The sequence below is a fragment of the Telmatherina bonti genome (genome assembly GCF_933228915.1).
Source record: "Telmatherina bonti genome assembly, chromosome: 22".
NCBI classification, from domain to species: Eukaryota; Metazoa; Chordata; class Actinopteri; order Atheriniformes; family Telmatherinidae; genus Telmatherina; species Telmatherina bonti.
The window spans coordinates 4,908,932-4,925,383 of record NC_136631.1 but is presented as its reverse complement, the minus strand read 5'-3'; the positions used below and the strand labels follow the sequence as shown (position 1 = coordinate 4,925,383).

At 47.6% G+C, this 16,452-nt stretch overlaps 1 protein-coding gene across 1 annotated transcript in view; it reads left to right on the top strand.

Moving 5' to 3' along the window:
- Window positions 1-1,209: 1,209 nt before the first annotated feature.
- dicer1 (dicer 1, ribonuclease type III) overlaps window positions 1,210-16,452 on the top strand; it is a 22,621-nt gene continuing 7,378 nt past the window's right edge. The window contains exons 1-15 of the mRNA XM_079262319.1: window positions 1,210-1,335; window positions 7,964-8,074; window positions 8,156-8,359; window positions 8,443-8,605; window positions 8,682-8,812; window positions 9,289-9,423; window positions 9,492-9,652; window positions 9,730-9,898; window positions 9,971-10,443; window positions 11,717-11,849; window positions 11,929-12,171; window positions 14,684-14,832; window positions 14,917-15,049; window positions 15,134-15,209; window positions 15,292-15,431. Of these exons, the coding sequence (XP_079118445.1) occupies window positions 8,246-8,359; window positions 8,443-8,605; window positions 8,682-8,812; window positions 9,289-9,423; window positions 9,492-9,652; window positions 9,730-9,898; window positions 9,971-10,443; window positions 11,717-11,849; window positions 11,929-12,171; window positions 14,684-14,832; window positions 14,917-15,049; window positions 15,134-15,209; window positions 15,292-15,431 (2,220 nt within the window). The 5' untranslated portion in view covers window positions 1,210-1,335; window positions 7,964-8,074; window positions 8,156-8,245. The remainder of the gene's footprint in view (window positions 1,336-7,963; window positions 8,075-8,155; window positions 8,360-8,442; window positions 8,606-8,681; window positions 8,813-9,288; window positions 9,424-9,491; window positions 9,653-9,729; window positions 9,899-9,970; window positions 10,444-11,716; window positions 11,850-11,928; window positions 12,172-14,683; window positions 14,833-14,916; window positions 15,050-15,133; window positions 15,210-15,291; window positions 15,432-16,452) is intronic.

Sequence of the window (16,452 nt, the reverse complement as noted above, 5' to 3'; positions counted from 1 at the left end):
AGGCAGAGGACCCTTAACACCATCGCTATGGATTTACCCACAATGCAACGCTACGCCACATGCAGGAAGGGAGTTTCGTAGTCCGCTTCCTGTATTTGGTCCGCTTGAAACGGGCCAAGACCTGCGTTTGTAGGCGGACCGAGTCTGTTTCTTTGGTCCAAATAATAATAATAATAATAAAAATAAAAAAAATGTTATGTGAGTTTGTCCTAAAGCTCTGAATGGTTCAGGACCAAACCAGTGACCTCTTGACCCAGTATGAACGTACCAGACCCAGGGCCGGATTGAAAGTGCTCAGGTCCCTGGGCCCACAGTGTTCCAGGGGCCCCCTTTCCCATCGGAACATTGTGAAAATTGTGAATGACACGGTGTGAAATGACATTTCTAACATCTCTCAACCAGTGGTACCAATAGCAATACACTAGACACTGTGGTGGAACTATCCGGCTTTTATGTACATTTTGTTTAATGTCCGGACTGCTAGAGTATGCCCTATGTGGGTCCGACATGGGCCCCTGGGGCAGTGCCTATAATGTCCATTGGATAATCTGGCCTTGACACCCCATTTAGTTTCTATGCTCCACCTGTCTGGAAGACACTCTCAAAAAGCCTTCTGCATGGAAATGTTTTTTATTTAAAATAAACTTGCATTTTCTTAAATTCAGCTTTTAAACTTGATCATGAATTTTTCTGATGTTCTTCAAGCTGCCTGTTGGCTGCATAACTCAGAATGTACTTTCAGGAGTTGTCATAAATAAAATAAGGAACAAGTTATTGGATTTTTTATTTGGGCGGGGGACTTACTTTATTATATAAGTTTATTTGTATAATTTTATATTTTTAAGTTTATTTAGTACATTTTTGTTTATTTATGTGATTTGTATCTCATTGTTTCATCACTTCAGTTTCATGTTTCTTTCTTTTTTTTTTCTAAACTTTTAGGACGTTTAATGTTCAGTTTCTGTCGGCCGGTTTTGGTCCTGGTTCCGTAGCGGGTCCACGTTGAACGGTTCGGGCTACAGTGACGGAGGGCAGCTGCGCAGATAACGTACGTACCGTCGCTATTCCCGTAGCGTTTAGCCACGTTACGCTGCGCTGTTGCGCAGATAACGTACGTACCGTCGCTATTCCCGTAGCGTTTAGCCACGTTACGCTGCGCCGCGAACAGCGCAGCTGCGCAGATAACGTAACGTCCTGACGTAGCAGAGAGGCCCAGGTCCCCCGTGGATCCGTAGCTTCACATCGGCAAAACGAGCCCGGATGGCCGGGAGGATTTCCACCAGACCAGCTCACGTCTTCACAGCCGAGAGGTTCGGTTAAAAAATAACCGGTCAGGTGAGTCGGTGGAGAAAAGTCCCGACAGTTTCTGGAATATTCCTCCGGATGAGGCAGACCCGTTAGCCGTTAGCTAGCCGACATGCTGACGGTCCGCGCGCTCAGAGCCGTCACACGCTGGTACTGTGGCCGGTACCGCGGTTCCGGTGGTGCCACACGGCCCTGTCGGGGAGCATCACGTAGATAAACCTGTTTATGAGCGGTACCGGTCGGGTTCCACACGGCCGAACCGTTACAGCTGCTAGCTCCGTTAGCTTGACGCTGCACGAGGGTTCTGGTTCCGTTCGGGTCGGAGACCCGCCACAGCGGTTCGAATGAAGGTCCGGTTTTACCTCAGCACCAGGTCGGCTGACGTTACTGTCCCATGTGGCGACAGGAGCCAGCAGGTCAGGTAAAACACCTGGATGGTCCACCTGGTCCTGGGTCCAGAACCATCCCGGACCCGGTCGGGCAGGAGGCTGGTCCACCTGGTCCTGCGTCCAGGTCTGATACAGAACCACCCTGGACCCGGTCCGGCAGGAGGCTGGTCTGGGCTTTAGAGACTCGTGGCAGGTCCAATGTGGTCTGCAGCCCACCTCAGAAGACTTACAGGGTCAGGAGAACTGCAGGAAACCGGTCCAGAACCCAGAACAGAAGAGTCCAGATCAACACCTCAGTCCAGAACCGCTGAATCCAGAAATGTGAGATTTTTCTCAGGTTTCAGCAGAAACATTCAAAGTTCCAGGTGTGGAACCGTTCGGGGTCCAGTCTGAGGAGGTTCTGACCCGGTTCCTCTCAGAACATCTATAACCCAACAAGAACGGGAAAAGTTTCAGGAACAAAAGATGGACCAGAACTGGGTTGTTAAAGATGACGTCTACCAGAACCAGTGACAAAAAGTCCGGTTGTCATTGTCCGGATCATTGGGCCGTGTGTGTGTGTGTGTGTGTGTGTGTGTGTGTGTGTGTGTTGGTCAGGAAGAAGCTCAGACAGAAAGGTTCTGGTCAGCTTGACGCAGAGGGACTGGACCTTTAGAACAGTTCTGCTTCCAGCCCGGTTTGACCCGTTTCTGCGACAGAGATCAAGATGATTGTTTCTAAAACGGTTCCTCTGAACTTCACAGTACCAAAAGCAGGTTCTGACCCAGAACCCGGTTTAGTTCATTCTGTCTGAAACATATTAAAGTAAAAATGTCTCCTGTTTACAACACAACTGGATCAGAACCAGTGACCCGGATGCTGACAGCTGAGTCGGACGTTTGCTGCTCATCTCCCCAGCGGTTCTGTTGGAACCAGAACCGGTCCTGTTCTGTTAAACCAGCAGGTCTCGCGGACCTCTCCATCACATCTATCGTACTGGCGCTCTGGTCCCGATGCAGGTGCTTGGTTCTGGTTCTAAGTTTTATTCTGACCCCGTCCAGAATGTTCTGAAGGATTATCAGCTAAAACTCGAGGTGTTTGGCGTGAGTGGTTTCCATGGCGACAGCTGGCCACAGATGTGCCTGTCATGGTGGACGTGTGAAGCCGCAGGAGCGTACGGCGCTGCTGGACGCCAGAACGGCGAGACGTCCGCAGAACCACCAGAGCTGTGCGGCGCCTCAGAGCAGTTCTGGTCTCAGGGTTTGGCCCGTTTCGCCACTGGTCAGAGCGCTGGTGTTCTGATGAGTTCGGGGAGCAGCTGAAGAACGGGTCAGAATGCGAGTTTAATGTGGGAGCAGAGACGGCGGTTCTGCGTGACGGCGGTTCTGACGCCGTTCCACCTCAGCTGCATCCCAAACGTCTTCTTGGCTTTATTCCAGCTGTAGAGGATCATTATTTTCCTGCTTTTCTCATCACTTGTTGATCTTTGGCTGCTCCTGATTGGACGTTACCGTCAGTTTAAGCTCTCTGATTGGTGGAAAGTCTGACAGGAAGTGTCTTCATCATCATGTCCAGGTGGAAATAGAGGTCTCTTAGCAACATGGTAGTGATGGTGATGTAGCCGTGATAAATAATGGTGGATTTACCATCTAGAGTCTCTGAATAAACACTACAAGTTGTGTCTGGACGATTAATCGGATTTTAATCTCAGTACGATCTGGGTTTCCAACGATGATAAAAATAAAAGGGTGTGATTATTTTTCTCTCTGCAGTTTCCTCTCCTGCTGTCTTCAGCTGCTAATCGAGCGTCTCTGGCGTTGCAGCGCTGTGCTGTAAACTCCTCCCACAGCCGCTTTGCTTTCATTCAGACACTGTTGCCAACTTGGAGACTTTCTCGCTAAATCTGGAGACTTTTTTGTTAAAAGCGACAAATCTAGCAGCTTTTACTGGAGTTATTAGAGACTTTTCTGGTGTTCTGGCGACTGACTTGAAGACACATATTGTTCTGCAGTTACTGTAAGGAAGGAGCAGCGGGAGCCTCTCCCGTCCTAAAGCACTCCCAGGCGGCCAGTCTCAGTCGGCTCCGGCTGCAGGTCCATGTAGAATAACTGCAGTAGGTTGTGGAAGTTCACCTAAACATAGTTTATACCATTGTCAGTGACAACTGGCTGCATTATTTTCCTATACATAGTTCGGCCAGTTAAACACTGTAACATCCCTCCGTTACGGGGGCGTTACCATAGCAACGCGTTAACCAGCTGGTTCAGATCAGCCGTCTTTCAACAGGCGAATGAGAGAAACGTGCTGCAGCCTGACAGCGGTTGTTTGGTATAAAACGTACATCCAGGTAGGGCTGGGCGATATATCGAGTATACTGAAGATATCGTGGCTAGTCCCCTGTACGATATAGAAAATGCCTATATTCGTCATGTTGGAGTACCCTGTTGTCATGCAGGTGTTTTTAGCTGTGGGGGGGGGTTTCCTCCCTCCTCCTCGACTCTGCACCACTTTGCACAGAGAGTTAAAGCAAGCGCACCTCGTTACGTACATAATGTGAGCTACGTGCTACGTCATGAGAGGCAGCGTGGAGACACTTTCTCGCTAAATCTGGCGACTTCTTGTGAAAAGCGACAAATCTAGCAGCTTTTACAGGAGTGATTGGAGACTTTCCTGGTGTTTTGGTGACTGACTTTAAAGCGCATATTGTAAGGTTATTATCAGAAGGAGAGTCTCTCCCCGTCCTAAAGCACTCAGTCGCTCCGGCTGCAGCTGCAGCCAGTCAGAGGAGCAGAGAGGACACCTGCACGACTCCACCTACAGTCACAATGAACAGCCAAATCCGCCACTGATCCCGCTCTGGATTACAGAGTGGGACGGAAATTACAAAGTTTTTCACGTCACGCAAAAATAATTAATTCTATTTGATTACATTCACAGCTTCTGTCACTTATTCACCTCATCCACTGTGTGTGACACAAGCATATTTATCTAGCTCGTCATGTCTCTAGAAAGTACAGAAAGCAGTGGGAATCAAACCCTGAATTAAAAACTGGCTGAAGCCGTTTATTGGAGACGATACGAGGACATTCTGCCTGGATTATAAAACTGATTTCTACGCTAAACTCTGTGATTAAAAAAAAAAAAAACACGACAACTCAAAAACGTATCCATAAAGCAAAGCCTTATAATAGTTCATCATTTGAAAAGTCCCCCCTAGAGCACCTATTTTCATACGTTGCATTTATTACATCATGCAAAGTCACTTTATTTTGTTTTAAAATGACATGTTTCTGCCACTGCTTTAACTGTTCAATAAATGTGGTTTTGATCAGTTTGCTTCGTTACAATTTCATCCTTTTGGCATGAATGTTTAAAATCAGCATATCTTAATGCAGTATGAACAGTTATGTTTTAATGGAGACACAAAATTATCTTACTGATGTGATTGTATGCACCAAAGCATTCATTCAAGACTAAGGTAAATATCAAGATATATATCGTATATCGTGACATGGCATAAAAATATCGGGATATTACTAAAAGGTCATATCGCCCAGCCCTACATCCAGGCTTTAAACTGATGATAAATGACCATGTAAACACTTAATTCCTAATGCAAATTTTTATTTGGAACTAAACTTAATTCCGATGTAAGCAGCTGGTTTATTCACATTTTAATTGCGAACTATTTAATTCCTCTGTCATGTAAACCTTCATTCCGCTCTAAGTTATTTCCGGTCGTTCTGAGCATGCTCGTTACCTTGTCCTGTCTCGATGACGCGCGTTGTTTGGTAGTTTTTACAAGTTACGACTGAAAAGACGAGAAGCAGGGAGCCGACTTTGTTTATTTCCGGTATATGTCATTCGTCAAGTGCACCCTCTGTCCAATCAGAACCCTTTCCAACCCGCCGCTCTAAAGAGGAATTAAGTGAGGACGTGTTTCATGTAAACATTCATTCGGAATTATTATTTTCATGTGGACTCATCATGTCGCCGTAGCTAATGGCCTCATTTAATTCAGAATAAAAGTCAAACTGGCTTTAAAGGTGAAAACTGAGCCTCTAAACACCTCATTTTGTTCCTGATTATTCCCCTTTTCCTCCGTTACACAAACGTTCACTTAGCTTCTAGTTCTGGTCGTTCTGCACGTCCTTGTATCCTTGTCCTTCCATGCCATCCGGAACGTCGTCTTCCTTCTCCTCCACAAACTCACTAGTTTGCTCATGTTGAGCTGCTTCAAACCAAATTGGTTCTCATGTGTTTTTCCATGTTGTAGCTGCCAAGAAAGTGGAGTCGGCATTGACGCAGTACGGCATGTCTGCCCCGTGACCAATCAGAACCCTTCCCCCAGATCTAAAGCAGAATTAAGTCGAAGTGAATGAATAAAAACACTTTAACATATTTCACGTAAAGAAAACATCATGGAGCCGTGGTTACTGGACACTTTCTGTGTCTGGACGGTGACTATGATTAAAGCTGCAATGATTAGCCGACAATGGAAAAACGCCGTAACGGCCGCGTTATGAACGCTGTAATGGCTTTGCAAATAAAACGCTGCTCCAGGCAACTTAACACCGTTTACCAACCACAGCTTTTCAGACAGTAGAAGAACTCTAAACACAGAGCAAATGACGCAAAGCACCACAGGAAGTGCTGGGGGCAGTGTTGTCCTGCAGCGTCTTTGTTTAAACAACGAAGAAGAAATTGACGGCGGTGCAACCTATTTCCAAAGTTCGGGGATATTTCACGCTAAATAAAGTTTCAAACAGGTGAAATGTGTCGTCTGCCACGCAGAGTCGGCGTACCACGGCAGCATGACAGTCATTCATGAGCATCTGGAAGAAACAGTCATGGTTTCCAGTATTCCGGATGGAAAAGTTAGCATTAGCGAGTAGCGATATGCTGTTGATACCTCTGCCAAAGAGCTACCTCAGATTTGACTGAAAAAACAAGGTATATTAATTTTATTTATAGATTTATTTTCATGTTTTACTTGAAGATTAACCAGAATTCTCCAGGTTTGTAGAGAAAAATATGTCTGAAAGGGAATTCAGTGTTTTCATATGGTACTTAGATGTGGTGCACCTCAAGGCTCATGGTTTGGATTTGAACATCTCTCTGATAACACTTGAAGAGACTTATTTTTGTGAATGTAATTATCCATTTACCTGCTCGTACAATCCAAACACGGTTTTAAACTTGAGAAGTTTTGACAAATTGTGCTAATTTCTCCATCTTAGAGATAAATAGGATAAAACTATCTAAAGAAATAATTGCCTCCGCACTTTGTTGTGCATTAACTAACAGAATCAGGCAGCCAGTGATTGATCATTAATATTATGAAATCATGGCCGTCCAGGTTATGTAAACCCCGAAGCTACAGCTGGTCAGATCTGCAGTTTATTTTTGAGTCGGCCTACCACGGCAGCACGACGGTCATGCATGAGCATCTGGAAGGAAAGTCATGGTTTCCAGTGTTATGGATGGCAAAGTTAGCATTAGCTAAAGTTAGCATTAGCGAGTAGGGATGTGCTGTTGTTACCTATGCCAAAGAGCTTCTGTTTTTACCGCCGTTTATCTGTTTGTGTTCAAGATAACTCAGAAAGTTATGGATAGATTTCCATGAGACGTTCAGGAGTTGTTGGAAATGTTAAAAGGAAGAAGTGATTTAATTTAGGTGGTGATCCGGATCACCGTTTGGATTCAGGAATGTTTTAAAGGATTCTGGCCCTTGTTTACCTACAAAACAGGCTTTTTCAGGATGTAAATAATCCTTTTAATACAAAAATTATTATATTAAAATGTTTTATTTATTTTGTTTTCCTTTTGAGGTAAATTCTGTCCATCTTGGATATGACACTATAGCTAAGTTTGGATGTTTCAGAATAAATTAGTAGTAAGTTGTTAAGCTTAAATTTAATATTCAGCTGGTTCAGGAGTTGTTCTTTTAACTTCCTAAAGGACATTATGTTGGGACTGACTGGGAATCAGGGGGACATTCATATGATGCAGATGAAGAGAGTGGGCTAAAACATACTGGAACCAGTAAAAAGAGCTGAGTCTACTGGAAGCACAGATGGTGGGCGGGACAGAAATAATCATGACTAGTCGGAAAAATTATTTACAGATTAATTGACTATTAAATAATCGTTAGTTGCAGCCCTACTGCTGATAGTGGTGTGGTGATGATGATGATGGTGGTGATAATGGTGATGATGATGGTGGTGATGATGATGGTGATGATGATGATGGTGGTGATAATGGTGATGATGGTGTTCTTGGTCTGGCAGACCCGTTTCCAGCTGAGCGTGAGGAAACGCCAGGAGCCGATGATCATACCTGTTACCATGACGCCCAGGTTAAGCGTTTGCCGCTCCGCCACCGAGTCTGACCGTTTACCTGTAAGTATGTCTGCACCTCCGGCTGTCCGGTGAAGGTCTCAGACAGCTTCAGCCTTTCTTCTTTATGGTTTCTCCCCTCAGTGAACGTCACACTGACAGGAAATGATGAAATGAGATAGGGGACGACTGGAGGAGCCCCGCCCCTTCACCTCCACCTCACCTTTCTGAAGCATGGCAGGCCTGCAACTCGTCACTCCTGCCACTTCACCCATGGGGCCCTTCTTTGGCCTGCCATGGCAGCAGGAGGCCATCCATGACAACATCTACACGCCCAGGAAATATCAGGTAAGACGGCGCCATGGCGACGACGCATTCCGCGGCGGCGTCTGGCGGAGAACGCGGCTCACCGCGTGCCATCTGGTCCGCAGGTAGAACTTCTTGAAGCAGCTCTGGAACACAACACTATCGTCTGCTTGAACACCGGCTCAGGGAAGACCTTCATCGCAGTACTTCTAACAAAGGAGCTCTCCCATCAAATCCGAGGACTCTACCAGGAAAATGCCAAGAGGACAGTTTTCCTGGTCAACTCGGGTACGTCCGCCGATGTGATGATGTTTGGGTTTGGTTAATGGCTGAACGGCAGCATGACGGCGTTTTCTCTGTGCAGCGTCGTCTGTGCTTCAGCAGGCAGCTGCAGTCAGGACTCACTCGGACCTGCAGGTAGGAGAGTACACGGACCGCGAGGAGACGCTGGCATGGAGCGACCACCGCTGGAGTCAGGAGATAACTCACAATCAGGTTTTTATCACCGTCATTCAGGTCCGCATGCTGACGAGCGCGCAGAGCAAGTAGCTGATCCTGGCAGCTCGACGTGAAACACGCCAAGCTCAGCCAGATCATAGACTGCATGTAAAAGATGGGCGGAGCCTCTGTGACGTCACCCGTAGGTTTCTGAAGAGCTGAATTGAAGCTCGGTGGGCGGTTCCTACCATCACCATCTTGGCAGGGGCATGCGTGTCGTCTCACCCGGAAAATACCAGTTTGAACCAGTAACCAGTTAAAACCAGTAACCAGTTAAAACCAGTAATAACCAATCTAAGTATTAAACTGCTTTGACCAGCAATATTCAGTTTAAACCAGTAATAACCAGTCATAATTAGTAGCAATGTGGTAGATTAACCTGCCAGGTGTCAGTTGGACTCAGATGGGAACCATCTGGACCAGCAGAACCTGCACTATGGGCCAGGTTTCTAAGAAGCATTCCTCCTCTCCAGGTTCTGGTCATGACCTGCCACGTCTTCCTGCACGTCCTGAGGAGGCGGGTCTTACCGCTGAGGAAAATCAACCTGGTGGTGTTTGACGACTGTCACCTGGCCATCACAGAACATCCCTACTGCGACATCATGAAGGTGAGTCCTGGTTCCGGCGGGTCGGACCGTTCTGTGTGCAGATCTGATGCATGTTCTGTTGTCTCCAGCTATTTGAGGACTCCGCTTGTGGACCTCGCATCCTCGGTCTCACAGCTTCCATCCTGAACGGGAAGTGTGACCCGTCAGAACTGGAGCAGAAGATCCAGAATCTGGAGCAAATCCTGAAGAGCAATGCTGAAACTGCCACGGACCTGGTGGTTCTGGACAGGTAAGACCCACCTGACAGGATGCGGGTGGACACATTAAACGGGTCGGGTTTGATTCCATCTAAGCTTCACCTTCCAGGTACGCCTCCCAGCCCAGGGAAGTGGTTCTGGACTGCGGCTCGTTTGTGGATAAGAGCGGCCTGTCGACCCGGTTGGACGTGGAGCTGGATGAAGCCCTCCACTTCCTGAAAGACTGTAACATACCCGTTTCCAGAGTGGACCGGGACCCCACCTTCATCTCCAAACAGGTCAGAACCGGCTGACAGAACCAGAACCGCGATGTTTCAGAGCAGCTGATGAGAGTTCCTTGTTCTGTGCAGATCCTGAGTGACTGCCGGGCCGTGCTGCAGGTTCTGGGACCGTGGTGTGCCGACAAGGCGGCGGGCATCATGGTCCGCGAGCTCCAGAAGTACATCAAACACGAGCAGGAGGAGCTGACCCGGAAGTTCCTCCTCTTCACCGACACCATCCTGCGGAAAGTTCACGCTCTGTGTGAGGAGCACTTCTCCCCCGCCGCCCTGGACCTGAAGTTCGTCACCCCCAAAGTCCTGCGGCTGCTGGAGATCCTGCACGAGTACAAGCCCTTCGAGAGGCAGCAGTTCGAGAGCGTGGAGTGGTACAACAACCGGAACCAGGACAACTACGTCTCCTGGAGCGACTCGGAGGACGACGAAGACGATGAGGAGGTGGAGGCCAAAGAGAGGCCAGAGGCCAACTTCCCCTCGCCGTTCACCAACATCCTGTGTGGGATCATCTTCGTGGAGCGGCGTTACACGGCGGTGGTCCTGAACCGGTACGCCCAGACATGTTCTTCTACGTGTTCTCCTCAGAGTGTCTCCGATGTTCTCCTCAGACTCGGACCGCTGGATTATTTAACACAACTATCCAGTATTTATAAACAACGCTGTGCGTCGTGATGTTCTAGACTCCGTGTCGTACATTATAACCGTCTAATGTACGGTTCCAGGTTGTTTAATCTGCTTTTACCGCTTATATAGGAACTATTTTACATTGGCCTGGATGTACGTTTTATACCAAACAACGGCTGTCAGGCTGCAGCGCGTTTCTCTCATTCACCTGTTGAAAGACGGCTGATCTGAACCAGCTGGTTAACGCGTTGCTATGGTAACGCCCCCGTAACGGAGGGATATTACAGTGTTTAACTGGCCGAACTATGTATAGGAAAATAATGCAGCCAGTTGTCACTGACAACGGTATAAAGTATGTTTAGGTGAACTTCCACAACCTACTGCAGTTATTCTACATGGACCTGCAGCCGGAGCCGACTGAGACTGGCCGCCTGGGAGTGCTTTAGGACGGGAGAGGCTCCCGCTGCTCCTTCCTTACAGTAACTGCAGAACAATATGTGCCTTCAAGTCAGTCGCCAAAACACCAGAAAAGTCTCTAATAACTCCAGTAAAAGCTGCTAGATTTGTCACTTTTAACAAAAAAAGTCTCCAGATTTAGCGAGAAAGTCTCCAAGTTGGCAACAGTGTCTGAATGAAAGCAAAGCGGCTGTGGGAGGAGTTTACAGCACAGCGCTGCAACGCCAGAGACGCTCGATTAGCAGCTGAAGACAGCAGGAGAGGAAACTGCAGAGAGAAAAATAATCACACCCTTTTATTTTTATCATCGTTGGAAACCCAGATCGTACTGAGATTAAAATCTGATTCATCGTCCAGACCTACCTCAGAATCTCTGCGACGTTCTGCTCGGTCTCCTGTAATGACCGGTGACATTCTGAGCGGATGCGACCTGGTTTATGACCTTCCGATCTTCAGCCTGCCTCCTCTGGTGATTGACAGCTCAGGAGTTAACACTTACATAACTTTATTGACAGAAAATCAGCGTCCAGTCAAACTGAATGATTTTAAAATGAGTGAGGACGACGGTGGAAACAATCTCCGTCCTGTTGGCGCTCCATCAGAAGATACCAGCCGGTAAATACCGTCTGTCATTGCGGACGTCAGTCAGAGGTTCTGCTCGCGGCGGGTCGGTGTGTAAACAGGACAAGCCTTCAGCAGTTCTGGACGTTTCCTGGGTCAGACGTGTTTTTGTGTCGGCAGTCTCATCAAGGAGGCGGGGAAGCAGGACCCGGAGCTGGCCTACATCAGCAGCAACTTTATCACCGGCCACAGCATCGGGAAGAACCAGCCGCGCAACAAGCAGATGGAGGTGGAGTTTAGGAAGCAGGAGGAGGTAACGTGGATGCATCCGGGTTCTGACCCAGTCTCAAACGGACCAACGTCTCTGAATGACTCCTCTTCCTCTCTGTCAGGTTCTTAGAAAGTTCCGGGCTCATGAGACCAACCTCCTGATCGCCACCAGTATCGTGGAGGAGGGCGTAGATATTCCCAAGTGTAACCTAGTGGTGCGCTTTGACCTGCCCACCGAGTACCGGTCCTACGTCCAGTCCAAGGGCCGAGCCCGGGCCCCTGTCTCCAACTACATCATGCTGGCCGACACGGACCGGACCAAGACCTTCGAGGAGGATCTGGCCACTTACAAGGCCATAGAGAAGGTACCAATGGTGGTGATGGAGGTTAAGGACAGGGATCATGATTGTCATGGTGATGATGATGATGAAGGTTATGATGATGATGGTTGTGGTGATGATGATGATGATGATGGTTGTGGTGATGATGATGAAGGTGATGATGATGATGGTGATGATGGTTGTGGTTATGATGATGATGAAGGTTATGATGATGATGTTTGTGGTGGTGATGATGATGATGATGGTTGTGGTGATGATGGTTATGATGATTATTGTGGTGATGATGATGATGGTTGTGGTGATGATGAAGGTGATGATGATGGTTGTGGTGATGATGATGATGAAGGTGATGATGATGATGGTTGTGGTGATGATGATGAAGGTGATTATGATGATGGTGGTTGTGGTGGTGATGATGATGATGGTTGTGGTGATGATGATGATGAAGGTGATGATGATGATGAAGGTGATGATGATGAAGGTGATAATGATGGTTGTGATGATGATGATGATGATGAAGGTTGTGGTGGTGATGATGATGAAGGTGATAATGATGATGATGGTTGTGATGATGATGATGATGGTTGTGATGATGATGATGATGATGGTTGTGGTGATGATGATGATGATGATGATGGTTGTGGTGATGATGATGAAGGTGATAATGATGGTTGTGGTGATGATGATGATGATGATGAAGGTTGTGGTGGTGATGATGATGATGATAATGATGATGATGGTTGTGATGATGATGGTGGTGATGAAGGTTGTGATGGTGATGATGATAATGATGATGGTTGTGATGATGATGATGAAGGTGATGATGATGATGATGGTTGTGGTGATGATGATGAAGGTGATGATGATGGTTGTGGTGATGATGATGATGATGATAATGATGATGATGGTTGTGGTCATGATGATGGTGATGATGATGATGATGGTTGTGGTGATGATGATGATGGTTTGTGATGATGATGATGAAGGTGATGATAATGATGGTTGTGGTGATGATGATGATGATGATGAAGGTGATGATGATGATGGTTGTGGTGACCACGAGCAGATCCTGAGGAATAAGTGCTCCAAGTCGGTGGAGGTGGGCGATTCCGAGCATGATGATGATGATGGTTATGACGATGATGAAGAAGGTACTGATGATGATGATGGTTGTGGTGATGATGATGATGGTTTGTGGTGATGATGATGGTTGTGGTGGTGATGATGATGATGATGATGATGATGGTTGTGGTCAAGATGATGATGATGATGATGGTTGTGGTCATGATGATGGTGATGATGATGATGGTTGTGGTGATGATGATGTAGGTGATGATGATGATGAAGGTGATAATGATGATGATGGTTGTGATGATGATGATGGTTGTGGTGATGATGATGATGAAGGTGATGATAATGATGGTTGTGGTGATGATGATGATGATGAAGGTGATGATGATGATGGTTGTGGTGACCACGAGCAGATCCTGAGGAATAAGTGCTCCAGGTCGGTGGAGGTGGGCGATTCCGAGCATGATGATGATGATGGTTATGACGATGATGAAGAAGGTACTGATGATGATGATGGTTGTGGTGATGATGATGATGATGATGGTTGTGGTGATGATGATGATGATGAAGGTGATGATGATGATGGTTGTGGTGGTGATGATGATGATGGTTGTGGTGACGATGATGAAGGTGATGATGATGGTTGTGGTGATGATGATGAAGGTGATTAAGGTGATGATGATGGTTGTGGTGATGATGATGAAGGTGATGATGATGGTTGTGGTGATGATGATGATGGTTGTGGTGACGATGATGGTTTGTGATGATGATGATGGTTGTGGTGACGATGATGATGGTTTGTGATGATGATGATGAAGGTTATGATGATGGTTGTGGTGGTGATGATGATGATGGTTGTGGTGACGATGATGAAGGTGATGATGATGGTTGTGGTGATGATGATGAAGGTGATTAAGGTGATGATGATGGTTGTGGTGATGATGATGGTTGTGGTGATGATGATGATGAAGGTGATGATGATGATGATGGGTGTGATGATGATGATGGTTGTGATGATGATGATGGTTGTGGTGATGATGATGATGAAAGTGATGATGATGATGGTTGTGGTGATGATGATGATGATGATGGTTGTGGTGATGATGATGATGATGATGGTTGTGGTGATGATGATGATGATGATGGTTGTGGTGATGATGATGAAGGTGATTAAGGTGATGATGATGGTTGTGGTGATGATGATGAAGGTGATGATGATGGTTGTGATGATGATGATGATGAAGGTGATGATGATGGTTGTGGTGATGATGATGATGATGGGTGTGATGATGATGATGAAGGTGATGATGATGATGATGGTTGTGGTGATGATGATGAAAGTGATGATGATGATGATGATGGTTGTGGTGATGATGATGATGAAGGTGATGATGATGATGATGGTTGTGGTGATGATGATGATGAAGGTGATGATGATGATGATGGTTGTGGTGACCACGAGCAGATCCTGAGGAATAAGTGCTCCAAGTCGGTGGAGGTGGGCGATTCCGAGCAGTCTCTGGACGACGACAACATCCTCCCTCCGTATGTTCTGCGGTCCGAGGACGGCGGTCCGCGGGTCACCATCAACACGGCTATTGGACACATCAACAGGTACCACCCTGCTCTCTGCAGAGCCTAGCCGAAGTGGGGAAATGATTATGTCACTGAACGGCTGGTTCTGGTTCTGGTTCCCAGGTACTGTGCTCGGCTGCCCAGTGACCCGTTCACACATCTCGCACCTAAATGTAAGACTGCAGAAACTGGAGATGGCCGCTTCCAGTCTACGCTCTACCTGCCCATAAATTCACCGCTGCGGGTTCCTGTGAAGGTTTGGACCACAGTGTGTCTCACAGAACCTGCTGACCGGTTCTGTTGGTGCTGGTCCTTCACTCTGATCCGTCTGTGTTTCCAGGGTCCTGTGATGAGCTGCGCCAGGCTGGCAGAGAAAGCTGTCGCTCTGCTTTGCTGTGAGAAGCTCCATAAGATCGGTAAAGACCTTGCTGGTCCTCGGTGGTTCTGTAAAACTGTGCAAGGTCAACATCAGCTCTGGTTCTTCTGGGTTCTTCACAGGTGAGCTGGACGATCACCTGATGCCTGTGGGGAAGGAGACGGTGAAGTACGAGGAGGAGCTGGACCTCCACGATGAGGAGGAGACCAGCGTCCCAGGCCGGCCCGGTTCCACCAAGAGGAGGCAGTGCTACCCTAAAGCCGTACGTTGTCCCCATTCACCGCACAGCTGTCACTGACTGGTCACTGACTGGTCACTGACTGGTTACTGACTGGTCACTGACTGGTCACTGACTGGTCACTGACTGGTTCCTGACAGGTCACTGACTGGTTCCTGACTGGTTCCTGACTGGTCACTGACTGGTTCCTGACTGGTTCCTGACTGGTCACTGACTGGTTCCTGACTGGTTACTGACTGGTTCCTGACTGGTCACTGACTGGTTCCTGACAGGTCACTGACTGGTTCCTGACTGGTTCCTGACTGGTTCCTGACTGGTCACTGACTGGTTCCTGACTGGTCACTGACTGGTTACTGACTGGTTACTGACTGGTTACTGACTGGTTCCTGACTGGTCACTGACTGGTCACTGACTGGTCACTGACTGGTCACTGACTGGTTCCTGACTGGTTCCTGACTGGTTACTGACTGGTTCCTGACAGGTCACTGACTGGTTCCTGACTGGTTCCTGACTGGTCACTGACTGGTTCCTGACAGGTTCCTGACTGGTTCCTGACTGGTCACTGACTGGTTCCTGACTGGTTCCTGACTGGTCACTGACTGGTTACTGACTGGTTCCTGACTGGTTACTGACTGGTCACTGACTGGTCACTGACTGGTCACTGACTGGTTCCTGACTGGTCACTGACTGGTCACTGACTGGTCACTGACTGGTTACTGACTGGTCACTGACTGGTCACTGACTGGTCACTGACTGGTTCCTGACTGGTTCCTGACTGGTTACTGACTGGTTACTGACTGGTTACTGACTGGTTCCTGACTGGTCACTGACTGGTTACTGACTGGTTACTGACTGGTCACTGACTGGTCACTGACTGGTTCCTGACTGGTTCCTGACTGGTCCCTGACTGGTTACTGACTGGTTACTGACTGGTTGCTGACTGGTCGCTGACTGGTCACTGACTGGTTCCTGACTGGTTCCTGACTGGTTCCTGACTGGTCACTGACTGGTCACTGACTGGTGACTGACTGGTGACTGACTGGTT